At 43.2% G+C, this 17,257-nt stretch overlaps 2 protein-coding genes across 2 annotated transcripts in view; both read left to right on the top strand.

Moving 5' to 3' along the window:
* The window catches only part of capn15 (calpain 15), a 35,983-nt gene extending 32,867 nt beyond the window's left edge, over window positions 1–3,116 (top strand). The window contains exons 11-12 of the mRNA XM_083933284.1: window positions 1,338–1,516; window positions 2,600–3,116. Of these exons, the coding sequence (XP_083789410.1) occupies window positions 1,338–1,516; window positions 2,600–2,777 (357 nt within the window). The 3' untranslated portion in view covers window positions 2,778–3,116. The remainder of the gene's footprint in view (window positions 1–1,337; window positions 1,517–2,599) is intronic.
* A 3,382-nt stretch (window positions 3,117–6,498) lies between these two features.
* Window positions 6,499–17,257, top strand: part of mss51 (MSS51 mitochondrial translational activator) — a 12,425-nt gene continuing 1,666 nt past the window's right edge. The window contains exons 1-7 of the mRNA XM_083932948.1: window positions 6,499–6,637; window positions 8,543–8,729; window positions 8,898–9,047; window positions 12,289–12,413; window positions 12,738–13,301; window positions 16,509–16,602; window positions 17,200–17,257. The exon at window positions 17,200–17,257 is cut by the window's right edge and continues 1,666 nt beyond it. Of these exons, the coding sequence (XP_083789074.1) occupies window positions 8,572–8,729; window positions 8,898–9,047; window positions 12,289–12,413; window positions 12,738–13,301; window positions 16,509–16,602; window positions 17,200–17,257 (1,149 nt within the window). The 5' untranslated portion in view covers window positions 6,499–6,637; window positions 8,543–8,571. The remainder of the gene's footprint in view (window positions 6,638–8,542; window positions 8,730–8,897; window positions 9,048–12,288; window positions 12,414–12,737; window positions 13,302–16,508; window positions 16,603–17,199) is intronic.

The raw sequence follows: 17,257 nt of genomic DNA, 5'->3' as shown, positions 1-17,257 counted from the left end.
ACCAAAAGACACACACACACACACACACACACTTTGAGTATAATGCTTGCGTGCAACTTCGTAAGCTACTTTGAGATAACACTTAAGATTTCATAAGCAGCATCTCGAATGCTATTCTGCCTTTACGCATGCAGGTATGTGCGCATCATCTCTCCTGCGCTCACACACACACACACACACATACAGCTGCTCACACCCAAGGAAATTATTCTGGCTCTCCTGAACAGCGCTTTCCTGAAAGTGCTGTCACATTGGCTGGTATTTCAGAGGTTGACAGAGCTTTTTAAGCACTTGAGATCATCTTTATTAAATCATTCAGCTCTCCAGAAAGCCTGCGCTCACAGTAGGTGGGCCGAGCCCTCGGGAGTGTGATGCAGAAACTACACGAACAGAAATGTTTTTACAATATTCGTTAAAAAAAGAGAAAGGGGGGGATTTGAGCTGTCCTGACAGGAAGTCGTGTATTTACATTTCTAACAGTTGTGTGATGGAATAATCACAGGAAGTGCAGCCTGAGCAGCTACAGCCACCATGGCTCAAGTGAATTGGCAGAAGAAAATCTGTGCGTTGTACTGTGAGCACATCAGTGTTCAATTTGGCAACTATTTTAGGTTGAATCTTAGTTTTGACTTGGATATGTTTACTGACTTTAGTCACCATAGAGCCTAGACCCTAGGGTCTGCTCCAGCGTTTTGGTCTGTTAAAATAAAGGTTTTTCACCACCACTGTGGGGGTTCTGATGGGTCTCTGTACATAAAATAAAAATAAAATCATTGACCGACACATTTTATCATAATTATCGTTAACAAATTGAACACTGGAGCACATACATGTGTTGCTGACAGATATATTTTAGGTTATTGGTCCATTGGACATCAGGTAAAGCAGTTAAGCTGCACTTGCAGAGAGATCAGTGGGGCCACTCCATGAGGGTTGAAGTGACCTCACCTTCAAGGACGGTTGGACGGTTGTGAATGCAGTCTTGAAACCTTTTAATACATCAGTGATGTACCTATCTGATTGCAGCTACATAATAGTTAGACAGCAGATATTTTTCAGCTATCAGTCCATCAAAAATAGACCAAAATGCACTGCATCCGCAAGATATGTCGTATTAGGGTGAAAAACAACTTATTTCCTGCGTTAGACAGCAGATTATTTTTCAGCTATCAGTCCATTAAAAAAAACACATTTATGAGTCATACAAGTACAAACCTAGCAGTGCCTCCGCTGCCTGAATAGACCAAAATGCACTGCATCCGCAAGATATGTCGTATTAGGGGGAAAAAACAACTTATTTCCAGCTCAAATTTCTGTGTATCCATGTGTGCTCTCAGGGCCGCGAGGGCATGACGTGCTATTACCTGACCCACGGCTGGGCTGGCCTCATCGTGGTGGTAGAGAACCGCCACCCCAAATACTACCTCCACGTCTCCTGTGACTGCACTGACAGCTTCAATGTGGTGTCAACGCGCGGCAGCCTCAAGACCATCGACAGCGTGCCGCCTTTGCACAGGTACAAGCGCACACATTCGCTCTCTTCCTCACAGACTGTACACACAACTCTGAGAGCCTTATTCATCAAGCTCTATGTCACCTGAAGGAAAACAAAAATAACCAGATAGATTGCAAGGGGAGAGATTAAATTCTTTTTGGAACATTTGGTACAGGTGCGGCAAACATCCACCCCCATATACACGCTTCCATAAACGGCAGTGATCCCAGAGGATTAGCACTCCATATATCCTAATAATCTACCTTAGGCTGGTCTCAGCGCAGTTATAGCTGCCTTTGTATTTTGCAGGTCCCCATTGTTCTCTTCCCATTAAAGCCTGTGATTTAAAGACCTGAAAAATGTTGTACGCACCTGCGAAATGCAGCACCGTGGAGCTTTTCACACATCATTAGGTTTATCTGAATGTAGGTTCTTTGGGCAGTTACTGTGTGAATTGTTTCAGTCGTACAGACACATTACAGTGCACATTAATGCACATTTACGACCTTATCACCTCAAAGTTATGTCCCACGTAATGTGGAACTGTAAAAAGTCACCATGCATGAGGAGCATGGCTTTTATTGTCATTTTCTCATCATTATGGCACATCACTGGATAAAAACACTCCTCTGCAATAATATCACAGTCTTGTTTTCTTACTCACTTGCTATTAGTATGCAGTCAGTTCCTAGGGGAAGTCATTTAGCATCTTCTGGGGCATCATAGTCAGGATTCTCACTGGAGTGTACGCCGATATCCTTAAGAAAGCAAGTTTTTAGGGTTGACGTTACCTGCTCTTGTTCTCAAAATAGACCGAATCAGAATAAACAAGCTTCTAAAGTGCAAACTAAGCAACTTCACATCCTCCAATCCTAGCTTGATTTTTGCGGTTCGAAAATCCGTGCTGTACTTTGGGACTGTTAAAAAAATTATTTTTGTTTGAAGGAGGTAAGAGAGTAAGTCTTCTTTTTCCGTCTTCCAGTGAGTTTTTTAAAAACATGTATATTATCATTTGCGTTTATTTTGATTAATTGGAATACAGATTTGGGTAAAAAATATTGGTGGGCTCTAGTTCATTCATTCATTCTCTGTCTCCTTCTACAGGCAGGTGCTGGTGGTGCTATCACAGCTAGAAGGAAATGCCGGCTTCTCCATCACCCACCGCCTGGCTCACCGCAAGGCGGCTCAGGCCTCTCTGGGAGACTGGACCCCCACCAAGGCCACCCACAGCCCCCAGCTCACTCCGGACATTGATGGCCTGCACCGGCCCAGGCCACTATGACCACCGCCCACTATCTTACATACACGCACAGACTATTATCCAATGAACTGTCGGACCACTGGAAAACCAGACAAGGGAGGATGAGTGGCGCGTGCAGGCCTAAAACACGGAGAGAGATGTGTATTTGTGTGTCTTTTTGGATGAGCACACACATGAATGTAAAGCATAAATGAGCAGCGTGTATATGCTGTCCTCCTAATGCTTCATAAACGCTTTCATCCGGCCCACACACACACACACACACACACACACACACACACACACACACACACACACACACACACACACACACACACACACACACACACACACACACACACACACACACACACACACACACACACACACACACACAATCTCTCCCTTGTCAAGTGGACGTGCCATGTCGGGATGAAAGGAGGCAAGCGGGCCACATGGAGTGACCTGGACTTAACTCATGAGAAACAAATTCCAGTCAAGCACCGAACGGGATTCAGTTCAGACTACTTAAAATTCTTTTTCGGTACGAGCGCCGCACACAGAACCGCCATCCCTCAGTTTCGTACGCTCGGAGATGACCCTGCCTTCTTCACAGGAGTCAGGGTAGAGTGCCGTTACTACTGAGCCATTTTCCGGCCCACAAACTATGAGCCAATCACCCGCGGCAACCAGACACTTACACGACGACGGCAAACAAAACAGGAGACTACAGGGGGGGGTTTATCTCACCCAGCCCTCTTAATGGTACTTAATGAGCCAAACTCATATTCTTGTTTTATTCATAGTCATACATGTTTTTCTTTATTTGATACAATGCACGTCGGTTCTTACTTGTTTTATACACGGCCCTTGTAGCCGTCTTGTCCATATTTGTGTTTTTGAAGTAGCAGAAAAAGCCATCATTCATACAGTACTGTCTGTCTGTCCCGCGCTCTTCATCGTCAACCACAGTGCTGTCTAGCGCTCTCTCTAGCTCAGGACCAAACCGTGATCTGTAGAGTAAGCTGGAGTCAAGGGAAAAAACCTCAAGCTGATGTTGCAGCAGCTGTGTTGCCCAGATAGCTGGAATACCCTGTGTTTTTATCTTGTGAAACATTGACACATAATAGAATTCTCTCCCTAGTGTTTTGATAGACTAACATACAATTTACCCTTACTCCCTTCACTACCTTAACTCATTTTCACTTAGCATCAGTGTTGCGGTCTAAACGCTTGAGGGCAAGTCATTACATGACCAGCTTTGTAGTTTCCCCCTCAGGCACGCAGGATTTTCTTTATATCTTCGCATAAATTCACACTTGGGGACGTTACAGAGATTGAATTAATGCTGCTTCCTGCGCTGTTGGATTGTGACACCCCAGAATTTTTGTCTGATCCTTTTTGTTGGTACTGAAGGTCAGTGAGTATTTGTCTGTTTCTCACACTTCACCAGTATTTTGATTCACACGTTAGTGTACTTAGGGAGCACCAGAGGAGATAGTTGCTGTTTGAACAGACAGTCCGCCATAGGGGAGCTCTTACGACGGAGCTGCCGAGTTTACTTTGGGAGGTCAGGGACCATTTTTTGTTTGCTTGGGTGCGGCGCAAGCATCTGGGCCGTTCCTCCCACAAGATTACACCGACCGCACATTAGCGTCAGGAAAGAGTCCTTGTGTAAAAGCAGATTACCGTTTTGTCAGACTGTGTGCACACATAACAAGAGAGAGAAGGGACCCCTGAGACATGTTGTGACACAGAAAACAGTTCAGTTTCGTCTGCGTCGTTTCAAGGATGGGTTGCCTACAGCTGTTATTTTTACGTAGGGCCCCCACTCAGTTGTCTGTTCCAATTTCTCCAGTGTCAAAGCCATTACTCCTGCTTCACTGAGGGTCTTTCAGTCCTCACCATGGCAACATAGATTTTTTTTATCAGATGGGAAAAGTGACGTGGTACTATAGTTACAGGATGGAGTGGGAGTTTGTTTTTTTTCAAGTCAAAGTTGATGTCTTACTATTGTGTAGTGAAATAGGGAAAAACTTGAAAGCTGAAAATGGCTCTACAATGAATGATTGTTGGGAAGAAAAAAAGCTTTTTTTATGTCACGATCATAAAGAGTCTAAACATCGCTTCACTGAACTCAGCAACCCTGCATGAGCATTGTCCCTTTTTTGTTGGTAGCGTTGATGGTAAATGGCAGCACTGTGTCCCGAATGCTTGCAGTCTCACTTACTGTGCACAACCGCGGCTTCTAGGCTGCACTTCACGAACACCTTCAGGACGCCTCATAAGAAAACTAATACAGCAGCGTGTACGTTTCTTTGACGAAACCTGAAGTTGAAGTAACTGTAAATATGTTTTCCAAAGAAACATAATGTGTAATGTGTCCTCCCTGTGTGAGTGTGCGTGGTCACAGCCAAGCAGCTATGAACTTTAATTTATTGATATAAGTGATTTGCAGGCCTGTTGTCAAATGAATATTGCTGAATACTGGACTGATCTATGACAGATAAAGGAATGTGATACTCGTATGGCTATAGTTCAGTGGGAATAGCTTTGACAGGAAAATGAACTTGCACTGAAACACCTGCAATGACGAGACACCTCAACATTCAGTGTCACCGCTGGATCACTTTACATTTACATGAGATTTTGTTTTGTTTTATACTTTTTGTCATAATTGTCATTTTGGCTCTTGCTGGTGTCCTATGAACCTACTCCTCTTCTGTGAAGTTGTGGTGGTGATTTTTTCTTTTCTTTCTGTGCGTCAGGGGCGCCCCCTGCTGCTAAAGGGGCTGCAGCCAGAGACAAGCTGGTCATTCACAGACCGGCCAACACAGCGCCTTTTCCCTCCGCTCCTTTGTCTGGTGTCCCTCCTTGTAAATTGTATAGACTGCAAACTTAAGCCACACATAAGATAGAAAATAGGTAGGGGAAATAAAATCAACTGACCCTTTTAAACTTGTAAAAAGTATGATAGTAGAAACAATAAAAATGAAACCTAATGCTGAAAAAAAAATGGAACTCTGATGAATGTGATATATATATTTTATTGATCTTTTCTGGGGGGAGAATATGAGTATATGTGTACAAACATGTATGTTTAATTTTCAATCTCAGGTTCCGATGGACCAAATAAATTTTTTTAAATTAAGGCAACTTTGTCATTACAAACTGTGTTTTTCCATTTATTATACTTTTGTTTTCCAACGATTCTTTTTTTGGCATTTTTCAAGCCTTTTATTAGATAGGACTGACAGGAAATGGGGTAAGAGTGAGAGGGGGGGAGACATGCAGCAAAGGGCCGCAGGTCAGAGTCGAACCCCTGCCCGCTGCCTCGAGGACCTTCAGCCTCTTTTAATAGGGCGACTGCTCTAACCAATGTCAAAGCGCTCAAGCTGCAAATATTTTTTTTAAATTATTGTTATTGTGCACTTTTTTCCCCCAGAAATCAACTTTCTGATGTGTTTGTTACCCTTGGTTACTCTTTGCTCTTCATTTTCTGCCCTGTGATCTGCCTCTTCTCATCAATTAACTCCCAGTCCCGGCAGATTAAGCGTTTTTAAAAATATATATATATAATATCTCATTGATACCTTATGTTTATGTGTCTCCTGTCTCCGATGCTCCACCTCTCCTTTACCCCACCCATTTTCTAAAAATGTCTTGCTTTCCACTCCTCTCTTCTTTGGCCCCCATCTTCTTCCAAGGCCAACTCCCTCTCTCACCCAGTAGCCCCCCCTCCAACCCACCCTTGGCTATGTTGGCTCTGTGGTGGTAAGTGTATCACTGATCCCAGAAGAGACTCCATGAGGTAGTGATATTCAACACAAGGAGCAGTCAATCACTTTATTTTACCAAGAAAGTTCAAGAATCACCTCAAGGGAACTCGCCTGGAACCAAAGGTAAGACTGCCAAGATATCTGTGCGTGTCTTTTATCATCCTTAGTCTGGAGCGCTCGGCCAGGCAGGGTGAAAATGTGATAATGATAGTCAGTTAGTCAGCGGGCAGACTTTGCATGCTAAAAACTTAGCAGTGTAACAGTGTCATGGTCACATATGTGAGGAGAGATGAGCAAGAAAAAAAAGACTAACCTCTCATGGGTTATCTGTTCATTTCCAACCTCTGTGCCTCCCCTGTGCTGTGTAGATATGAAAGAGCTAATTAGATATAGGCCCTTCAATTTAGTCTGCAGACATGATAAGGCTAAATTATTCCCTAGCAACACTCTATGAAATTGAAAAGATACAGAGTTCCTCAAATAAGCAGCATTCTGACTAGAAAAGTGTATCGGCGTGGTAAAATAAGGAGTTAAATGCAGTTTGGCATGTTTTCAAGCCCAGGGTAAGCACTGCTGTACTTAAGAGACCGGTGGTTACATTTAATCGCAATGAACAGGGAAGAAAATGTGTACAGATACGTTTCATTTCATTTCTGTTGGGTTTAGATAAAGTATCAAATCATGGTTTTAATGGTTGTTAATAAAAAACAAAAAGACTAAACGAGCTACATGAGCTATTAAGAGGACCACCACCGGATGATCACATTTCTCCTCCCCTCTTTTGCCCCCACATATTAAGCCAAGTAAATAAATCATGTGACATGCAAGTGGCAGAAGAACATGCCTGTTTGAGAATGAGTGTGATCCTCTTGTCATGAGAGCTTCTGTCATCAGGGTCGTCAAGGCCTTAGGGTGTATTTTAAAATACGAAGGTCTTCGGTCTATAGTGTGTGTGTGTGCGTGTGTGTGCCTCACACCATATGTTGAGAAGGGATACCTATGTCTGTCTTGAGAATAGAAATCTATACTCTCTCGTGTCCTTAGAAAAAGTCATACTTGAAAATGTGATACAGCTTACTTTGTGTGCGTGTGTTTTTTAAAAATGTTATCGTCGGTTCTGAAATAGCTTTTGTCAGTCCTGGCAGCAGAGATGTATTATCAGGAGGAGCGTTTCAACCCCTGTCTGGAGTCTTCTAATAGGGGTGAAAATCTCTGTTGTGCCATTGCAGTGTGACTTGTGAGGGTTGTTGTCAGGGTGCATAGAACAAATACCTCTGTGAGCCCAGGACTGTGTGTCCTTCCACCAGAGTCAACATTTCCAGCCCTGCTTCTTCTCATTTGTCAGTGTGACCTGATGGGGTGGGGGGTCCCTGTCCCTCAAATCCAACTGACTCTGCTTTGTGTCTGCCAGAAACCACAAATCACAATGGACTCGATGTCTTAGAATGCCAAAGGGGGAGAGGGAGGGGGGGCTATGTTGGTGTTGTTTCAGGTAGCTGTAAGAAATATGACCCACGTCCAGTTTAAGTCACAGATTCATGAGCTTATTGGCTTATCAGACACTTAAACGTATTATTTTGTAATACTCTGTGACACAATTTTACAATTGGAAAGTCATGACAACATAATTATTTTATTTGTCACTGATGTTTACAATGTCAAGCCTGTGCGTGTGTGTGTGTGTGTGTGTGTGTGTGTGTGTGTGTGTGTGTGTGTGTATGTGCGTGTGTGTGAACTGAATTCCCCCCAGCCGGGTTTAATAAAGACCTTCTTCCTTCTGTAAAAACATGGTGTCGCGATACAAACTAATCTATGAGGAATGTGCGTTTGAAATGCTCTGTTTAAGCGTCTGCCTCTCCCAAGAAGCCCAGTCTGCTCTGATTGGTCAGTGTTTACGGGTCTTCAGCCACTTACCACTACCTTCACAACTGTCCAGAAGTCCTGACAGCCCGTTTAAAGGCACAGTTTCTGAATACGGGCTGAGTGCATTTCTTTGTGGATTGAGAGTTTTGATACTTTTTTTGATAGAACCTCGAATCGATTTTGAAGGCCACAACATGGCGTCTCAGATCCCGGCGCTCCCACAGCCCGACGCTCCACGGACCGACAGCGTCTTTTCTGTCCTGTCTGGCTTTTACTCTCTGGACACCGGCGTTCCTGGGCTCTCTAAGGTGATTCTCAACAAGCTCAACATGAAGGACTACGGAGAATACAGGTAACAACTACTAATGCAAACTAAGAACGGATGAGTTATAAGCTCAGATGTTTGATTCATTTATATGGCATATTCATTATAAATTGCTCTTGCACCTTTATATCATAATCAGATTCTACCAAATTCTTGGAACATGTCGTACTTGGCTAAGTGTCTCATTCTAATAAGGGCTACCGTTGAGGGAAAGTCTAAAGGAATCTCGTTTCGCAACTACAAGGAGATGTTCAAGAAGATGGAGGAGACCTTTGAGTTCTGCACCAGCTGCAACAAACTCCCAGCACATCTCGCTGAGGGTCAGACCCTGAAACGCTGCGTGAAGTGAGTAGCATTAACGCAAATTAACATCAATCATTGTTGGTGATCAGAATATTTTCGGCCACTGAAACCTACGCGGTTCTCCGGGAGGCTCTATCGTCACCTGATTGGGATGTTGTTTTGACATTGTTTTCCAATAACTCTCATATGTGAAGCATTTCCAGTTGCCTTAGTATCAGCGACAGACTGACAGGCCCCCGGGGTGTGGACAGCTCTACAGACGTGGACATTGGCCAGTGGCAAATATAGCTAAGCTTCCTGATTGTGTTTCATCTGTAGCTTGTTAAGAGCTGTTCATCATGTCACAACATGGTAAATGGTAAATGGACTTGTACTTATATAGCGCCTTTCTAGTCATCTGACTACTCAAGGCGCTTCACAGTGTCTGTCACATTCACCCATTCACACAGACATTCACACTGATGGCAGTGGACATCTACATACCATCTAATCTGATCTAACCATTCACACCACATTTACACACCCATGCGCAGCACGGGGAGCAATTCGGGGTTCAGTGTCTTGCCCAAGGATACTTCGACATGTGGACCAGGGGGAGATGGGGATCGAACCACCAATCTCTCGAACAGAGGACGACCCACTCTGCCACCAAGCCACAGCCGCCGCCCCAACATCACAGAGTATATTTCAAGGAGAGAATAACATGGATTTGCCATTTCCGTCTCCACTGCGCATAACTACTTTAACCCTTAGAGACCCACGGTAGACCCGTTTTTGTCTTTTTAGCGGGTGCAAAAGTTAACCATTTTTGACCACTTGAGAATCAATAAAAATGCTAAAATACCATTATCATCACCATATCATTGAGACACCAAGACCTTGATGAGAACCCGAGAAAAACAATTCTGTCGTGATTTGGTATCAACAACTTTTGACCTTTAGAGATTTCTGCAAGAACTGCATTTTTATAGCGATTGGACGTTGAAACCCTTTTATTGTCAATACAGAGTAGGGTGAGAGAAATTGCCCCCCCCCCCCCCCCCCCCTTTGCTGTTCTGCTGTATTAACCGCCATAACTTGTAAGTCATATTCAAATTGCTTTAGCTATCACTATTCACTCACTGTTACTTTGTGGTTGCTTGCATCTCTGGAAGCATGTCTGTCTGTCTGTCTTTGTGTCTGTCTTTGTCCCTCTCTGTCCATCTGTCTGTCTTTTCTCTCTTATTCTCTCCATTTCTTCCTCCCCAACCGGTGCAGACAGATATCCGTCCTCCACAGAGCTGGGTCTGTCTGACGTTCCTGCCTGTTAAAGGGAAGGTTTTCGTTGCCACCGTACTCTACGGGGGAATTGTTGGGTCTCTGTAAATCATAAATAAGTCATAGAGTGTGGTCTTTACCTACTCTGTAAAGTGTCCTGAGATAACTTTTGTTATGATTTGGCACAATAAATAAAATTGAATTGAAATGAAATTGAATTAAGAGCAAAGTCAAATTAGTGTTAAATTTAAACATTAGGACATGAGTTTAGCATGTGCAGTATGACAACCAACACACTGTTTGGAGAAGTAAATTGGTACATTGGAGTAGCAAGTTTGGTTGTGAAAGCACAAAAATATAAAATTCTGTAAAGGTCTGAGGCAATATACTGAGCCAACTAACTTTTACATTTTTACTTCAGAGGAGAAACATCTTTTCCCCCTCTCAAACTATTTGCATGACTCTCCCAACAAATTCTCCATGATCATATACACATATCAAAGCTTAAATGTACAATTTAATATAAATTCAAAGATTGATTATCCAATGACAAAAAAAATGGATCAATTTAGCTTGTGTCGTGCTCTTTTTCTATCTCGGACTCACACTCTCTCATGCGGTCTTGTTTGTGTGTTCCCTTGAAATTGTCAGCTGCCACTGCCTCTCTCAGAAAGTACTGGTAGTAAAACCCTCAAGACCTTTGACATTATTAACTCCAATAAAGTGCCCGCTTGTGACTTTCCATCACTGTTTTCAGTCTTAGCCTGATGAACATTTGTCTAGTCCTCTTAAAGCTGAGGCATCTATGCAGAAGTGTTTTATACCCTATCTTTGTTTTCTCACCTTGTTTTGTCTCACTTTGTAAGTCTCCTTTGGAGGATTAGTATGGCCAAAGTGTGTCGTGACAGAACACGTAGGCTGATAAAGGATTTTATGTAAATGCGTGTGCCTCGGAGGCTGCAAATGATTGCAAGGTAAAGTAATATAGTCTCCCAAAGCACCAACTGGCGCTGGCTGTCAGACCTCTAATCCAACACATTACCTCGCTACTTAAACTGTGTGACAACACAAAAGCCCACATCCGCTCAAAGAGGTTGTATAATCAATAATACATTCCAGCCTCTACCTACTGCGGCTGTTTTTGCCAGTTGTCCCCCATAACAAGACAGAATTCATCTCCAGTGTCATGAGTTTGCGACTGAATGAGAAGTTGTAACAAAAACACAGTTTCTATGAATATAAGGTGCTATAAATGTCCTTGAACAAGCAATACAGAGGCTAACTTGATATATCTCACACAATAACACAATCCATTACTAATACATACTTATTATTTCACTCATGTTCAGGTTATGATTTAACAGTTCCTCCAGATTCCTTCGAGCCATTTCCCCGAACCACACCATCTACAGCTTGAGCTAACGCTATAATTAGCACGCTAACATACTCATAATGACAATGCTAGCCGGTATGATGTTTACAATCTTCAACATCTTAGTTCAGCACGTTAACATGCTAACATTTGCTAATTAGCACTAATCACACTACAGCTAAGATCATTACTAGATCTTTAGCAGAAACACAATTTGCTCAAGTCTTACCCTGACCAATGGGCTGTCCTGACCCAACCATTCAAGGTCAATGTCTAACTTCGACCATCTTTGCACGTGTTGAACAACTCATATTTACGGAACGGATCGGTCAGCAACAATGCTAATGGGAATGTCATTAGTTTTCCAAGTATTTGCTCATGAACCAAAGTATTTTTATTCCCAGCGGTGATGAAAAGTCAGAGGACCACCAAAGTCATTATAAAACATTCTGTAGGCAACATGAGTATCTGTAGCAAACTTCCATGACCGACCAACAGACAAATTAGTACAAGACAGTTATAGTTTGAGGATAATAAGCGAATCGTGCACCACTTTGTCACAGTTGTTTAAATGTTCCTTTACTCTGTATGCCTTGCATTGTTTCTCTCTGTTTAAATGATCTGCATTGCTTTCCCCCCATCTTTCTCTCACAGGTGCTTGAATGTGTACTACTGCACCAAAGACTGTCAGAGAAAGGACTGGCCTCAGCACAAAAAGGCCTGCAAAAAGCTACGCCTGGTGGCCATTGACAGACTAACGGAGTGGCTGATGTTCACTGGTGAGAAATGAAAAGGCGGTGCAGTCGAAACGCCTTGATAGCTGTTTGAGTTCACGAAACACAAAAAAGCATTCATCATCATTAATGAGACAGTATATTTTAAAGATGAGCTTCAGAAATTAAATGCCTGAGAGACAAAAACTGACAGAAAGTAACAGTGCGATACAAGTGCATTTTTGAAATTTTAATTAAAGTTCCTCAGCCTTTGAGTCTCTCTGATTGCTCTTCAAACATTATGTTAACTCACCAGACAGAATCGACACTAATGTGTGCCCTCAGTTTTGTGTCACACAAAGGATCAGAAATGTTCTGCCACACACACAGGAGACCTCCCATTCCCTACGGAGAAGTGGTCCAAGTCAGCTGCTGAGGTGAAGAACTGGGACGACTGGCTTCCCATGCAGGGGGACCTCACGCCACGTCTAGACGCCATCTTGTCTGGTGACAACATGACAACCCTTTGGAAGAACGCGAGCAGACCGAGGCCTGATGACTCTGACCTACAACAGTCGTTATGGAGGATTCAGAGCGAGTTCCTATCTCGGGTTCTCGCAGTTGGGATGGCCATGCGACACTTTGGCCTTGACCCGCGCGCTAAACCAATCACTATTCACTTAGCAGGGGCATCCCACAATGAGACCATGGGAGCCAGACTGACAGACTATGATGAGCTGAACAACATGTTCCCGGGTCACCAGGGCATAGAGATAGTCATGGTGGGACCAGAGGTGGTGGACGGCCCCATTATGAGGCCTCCTCTAAGGGCGTTTGGTCCCAGGCAGAAGGTCTACATCAGCGCCTACAAGGGCCTCTACCATCAATTCTGGGAAGAGCTGGTGGAGAATGAGGAAGCAGCCAGGCCGGACCTAGTGGTTGGATTTCACCCTGGTAGGTATTTTGAACATTCAGCCAAACATTAACAAACAAAAAGTAAGGGCTCATTTATGCTCAATGTAAGATAGCTGTACCTTCTGTCTGTACTCTGTGTTCATTTCGTACTCATCTTTGCACGTTTTCTAAAAATTCACAGATATGGACTAAAAATGGCACAACGAATGGGGGTCAATTTTGAACGTTTTCTATATCTACGATGTATTGAAAGGTCTCACAGACCATCTCCGTCTACCACGCTGCCTACGCTTTTTCCTCTTTACGACGTCCTCTATTGTCACCATGTTTGCTGTTGTCAGAAACTTTTGACTGAGCCTCCCTCTGCTGGATATATTGCATAACATCTATGCCAACGTAAAGAACCCGTGGAAGTATGTGGGCAGTGACGTGATATCGTTTTGAAATTGTACGCAAAGAGAGCAGTCAACTGAAGGGAGATTTTTACCTCTGAATGCTTTTAAATCAAACAGTGAAGAACATAATGATCGCTGCGGCTATAAATAGAAACTGCTCAGCTTAAGTGGTCAGATGTCTTGGCGAACCAGTGACTTGTCTCCCTTTATGCTCATTTGACAGTTACTTCTTTCAGAGAACAGAGAGACCAGGAGACTCACTAGATCTGGCCTATTCATTAGCGCCAGACTTTTATTGGGGATTTGGGTGATTAATGGGAGCAGCTGGGAAAGAGTTTGGCTTCTGATTGCTGGACTCAGCATAATGTCGGTAAGCTGCCCTTTTGAGCCCCATCTGATTCACTCTGATGAACATTGCGAGCCCCAGTCGTGTGCGTGTGTAATACTTTAATACTTAATACTATATGTTAATACTTGAATATTGGTACTATTAAAACAGCCAGTAGACTGAAAGACATCTACCATCCATTTCCACAGACAACCACCTCATTAAAAGTGACACTAGAACCCTACACCTCCTAACCTCTTGCAATGTATCTGGTCTCCGACCCTTTAACGCCTTAAAGCAGCCGTAAAGCGCGATCCAACTGCACCCATAACCCCTGGCTCAGTTATCACTGCAGGCTCCACTGCAGCTAAATATACAGGAATCAGTCATCCCGCAAGTAAACTGTCTGAGTGCCTGGCTGCGTTTCATACCGCAAAGCTGGCAGAGCACTGCATTATGACACTGTTTAAGTGATAGGGGAGCAGGCAGCGAGGTGAAAGGAATAAAAAGGAAGTCACAAAAAGCATGAGAGAGTAAAAGGCTGCTAGAAAGTAGTAAAAAATCCGACTTCCACCTTTGAGAATATGAGATGGAGGGCGTTCATGCCATTGATACAAAGATAGATCATTGAAAACAGGCTCTAAATAAACTGTATTTTCATATTTTTAAAACTTATTGCAATTAACAACAACTTTATCCGACATATGGCCAGGCAATAATTGCACTCATCAACATTCAGACTGCATTGTCTCTTTGTCACCTTATCTCCTGAAGGGCTAAAAGCCTAAACGCTTACCATGTTAAATGTTTTATCATGATGAGAATTGTAACCTTGGGGATGGTCGTATCATGGCATGCATTATTCAAATCAAAATCCTCTCTTTCTGCAGTTTGAATTCCCCGGAAAGAAGCGTCAGGCGGCGGATAACATGATACCATCTGTGTGCTGGTATCACAGGCTGTACTACTCTCTGCCTCTGAGGCATGCTCCGGGGCCCCAACGCTCTTGCAACTGCTATACACACCAGTAATGTCATGAACAGCTGACGCATTAATAAATTCATAACGTGCATAGTTTTTTTTCTCGAGATGCTGATTGAAATTTAAGCTGTGATTACGTCGTTCTCTTGGATAAACTAATAACGCGAGACTTTATTGATCAGCACGGGGAAATTCTCTGTTTGCTGCCCGGTTTTGTCTTACTCAAGGACACTAAAGCCGGATGGATTTATAGTATTTGCTGGCATGGTGGCTTGAACCTCAGTCATCTGGTTGAAGGGCGAGCTATTCACCACACTATCCTGCTGCCTAGGAAAAAACCCATAACATACTACTGATAAAATCGGAGCCAGAGGAAGGTGACATCTGTCAGTTAATATGCTGAAGGATTATGAAACACAACCCAGCATGAATGTAGCCAGACTTCTTCTCTGGATCAGAATGTTCTAAATTTTCAGCAAGGTTAAGTTACAACAAACTTTCTCCAGTCCAGCTGAAGTCAACCTGTTTGGAGCCAGATTAACTTTGTCATGTGGACTGAAAATTAGGTTAACTGTCAGTGACATATGCAGATAGATATGTATTCTAACCAACGAGAGGAGAGAGAGAGAGAGAGAGAGAGAGAGAGAGAGAGAGAGAGAGAGCGAGAGAGCGAGAGAGCGAGAGAGCGAGAGAGAGAGAGAGAGAGAGAGAGAGAGAGAGAGAGAGAGAGAGAGAGAGAGAGAGAGAGAGAGATGGCCGGTTGGAGACTAATCAAGCGCAACCTGACTGTCATCCAGCCGACTTATTCAGGGTGGTTTGTATGTTGCAAGAGTAGCTTCTAAATTAAAAGGCCCTGAAAACATATTTTTCCAATCAGCTATGCTTGATGGGATCCTACATGAACGCAATATTTCTTTTGCAAAACTGAGCACAGTTTTGGTTACTCATATTAAAGGATCCATATTGTCTTTGTGTCTTTAAATGAGCCGCCACGACTTCTGTATGGTTGTGATGTCACAACTATACTATGTATAGGTAGAAAGTGCAGCTAAAGTGCAGTTACAGTCATTTTCTGGTTGCATGCCGTATGACTGTGCAGGGACGCAAAGAGTGCAGATGCAGAAGACTCCGAAAAACTGGCCAATCAGAGCACACTGGGCTTTTCCAGGAGGGGAGCTTTATGAGACATGCTATTATTATTATTATTATTAGCATAATAGCAGACCTTTTTTTGCTCGCTGGTTTAAAATGGGCACAGCTCAGTCTGAAAAAACGGCAATGTCACATTATTCCATGCACCAATCAGGATTTATCATCGACTAAGAAAATGGATACTGGTTATTTTATTATAACATTATTATATCATATTACCACACTCCTACAACTACCCAAATGGAGAACTGGTGGTGTTTTCACTGTGCGATCAGGTGTTCTTTTGATTTTTGTTTTATATCTAAATGAAATATCTTCTGTGGTGCTGTTAAGACTGTTAAGAACCTTATCGTGCATCTCTTACACATGTGTTTGTTTTTTTTAACACAGGGTTCCATGCTAACCAGGGTCTGGTTGAAGGTTGGCTGCCCTCGCTTCTGCTACTCAGAGATTTTAACATCCCTTCCTTCTTTACTATGTACAGGTTAGTCACATTCCTGTAACTCTGAATCCACTTGTTTCACATTTTATACTGAGGATAATAACATCCATTGCCCTTTAAACAATGGTAAATATGTAAAGTCGCAGTCTGCTATCCAAGACTAACAGAACTATTGCGTCCTGCTCTCCTCGGCACAGCTGTTGTTCACCCACATATCATGTATGGTCTCCTTACTCCTCACCTACCTGACCTTATCACCACAGTCCTCAGTCTGAGTATAGTTATCATTGCTCACAGCCCAGATCACACCCCTCCGTCCACACTTCACACTCCTTCCCTCTGGTGGCAAATACCAGTTCCCTGTGTGTACAAAGGCCAAGTCGAAGAAAAGATTTATTTCATTTGCTCCAGGCTCTTTCAGCACACTCCCCCTGTGGACTCTAACTTGATGATATAGCAAAGTTATTGATGTTCTCCTTTGCCTCTGTTGATGCTGTTCCTCTTGACTTTCTCTTCAACGGTTCTCTTGTAGGTGGATGTTAAAATAAATCTGTGAGGTGTATTTCTCCTTAGTGTCTCATGAGGACGACAAAACTTACTTTAGTCATTGATTCCTCGGCTATCTCTTTGTCTCCGCAGCGAGATGGAGCTCAAATGCTCGCTCCAGATCCTGTTGGAGTTGGAGATGCACATCGGG

The sequence above is a fragment of the Echiichthys vipera genome (genome assembly GCF_963691815.1).
Source record: "Echiichthys vipera genome assembly, chromosome: 18".
Lineage (NCBI taxonomy): Eukaryota > Metazoa > Chordata > Actinopteri > Perciformes > Trachinidae > Echiichthys > Echiichthys vipera.
Note: the sequence above shows the minus strand (reverse complement) of the source record. Positions and strands in the feature narration are given on the sequence as shown.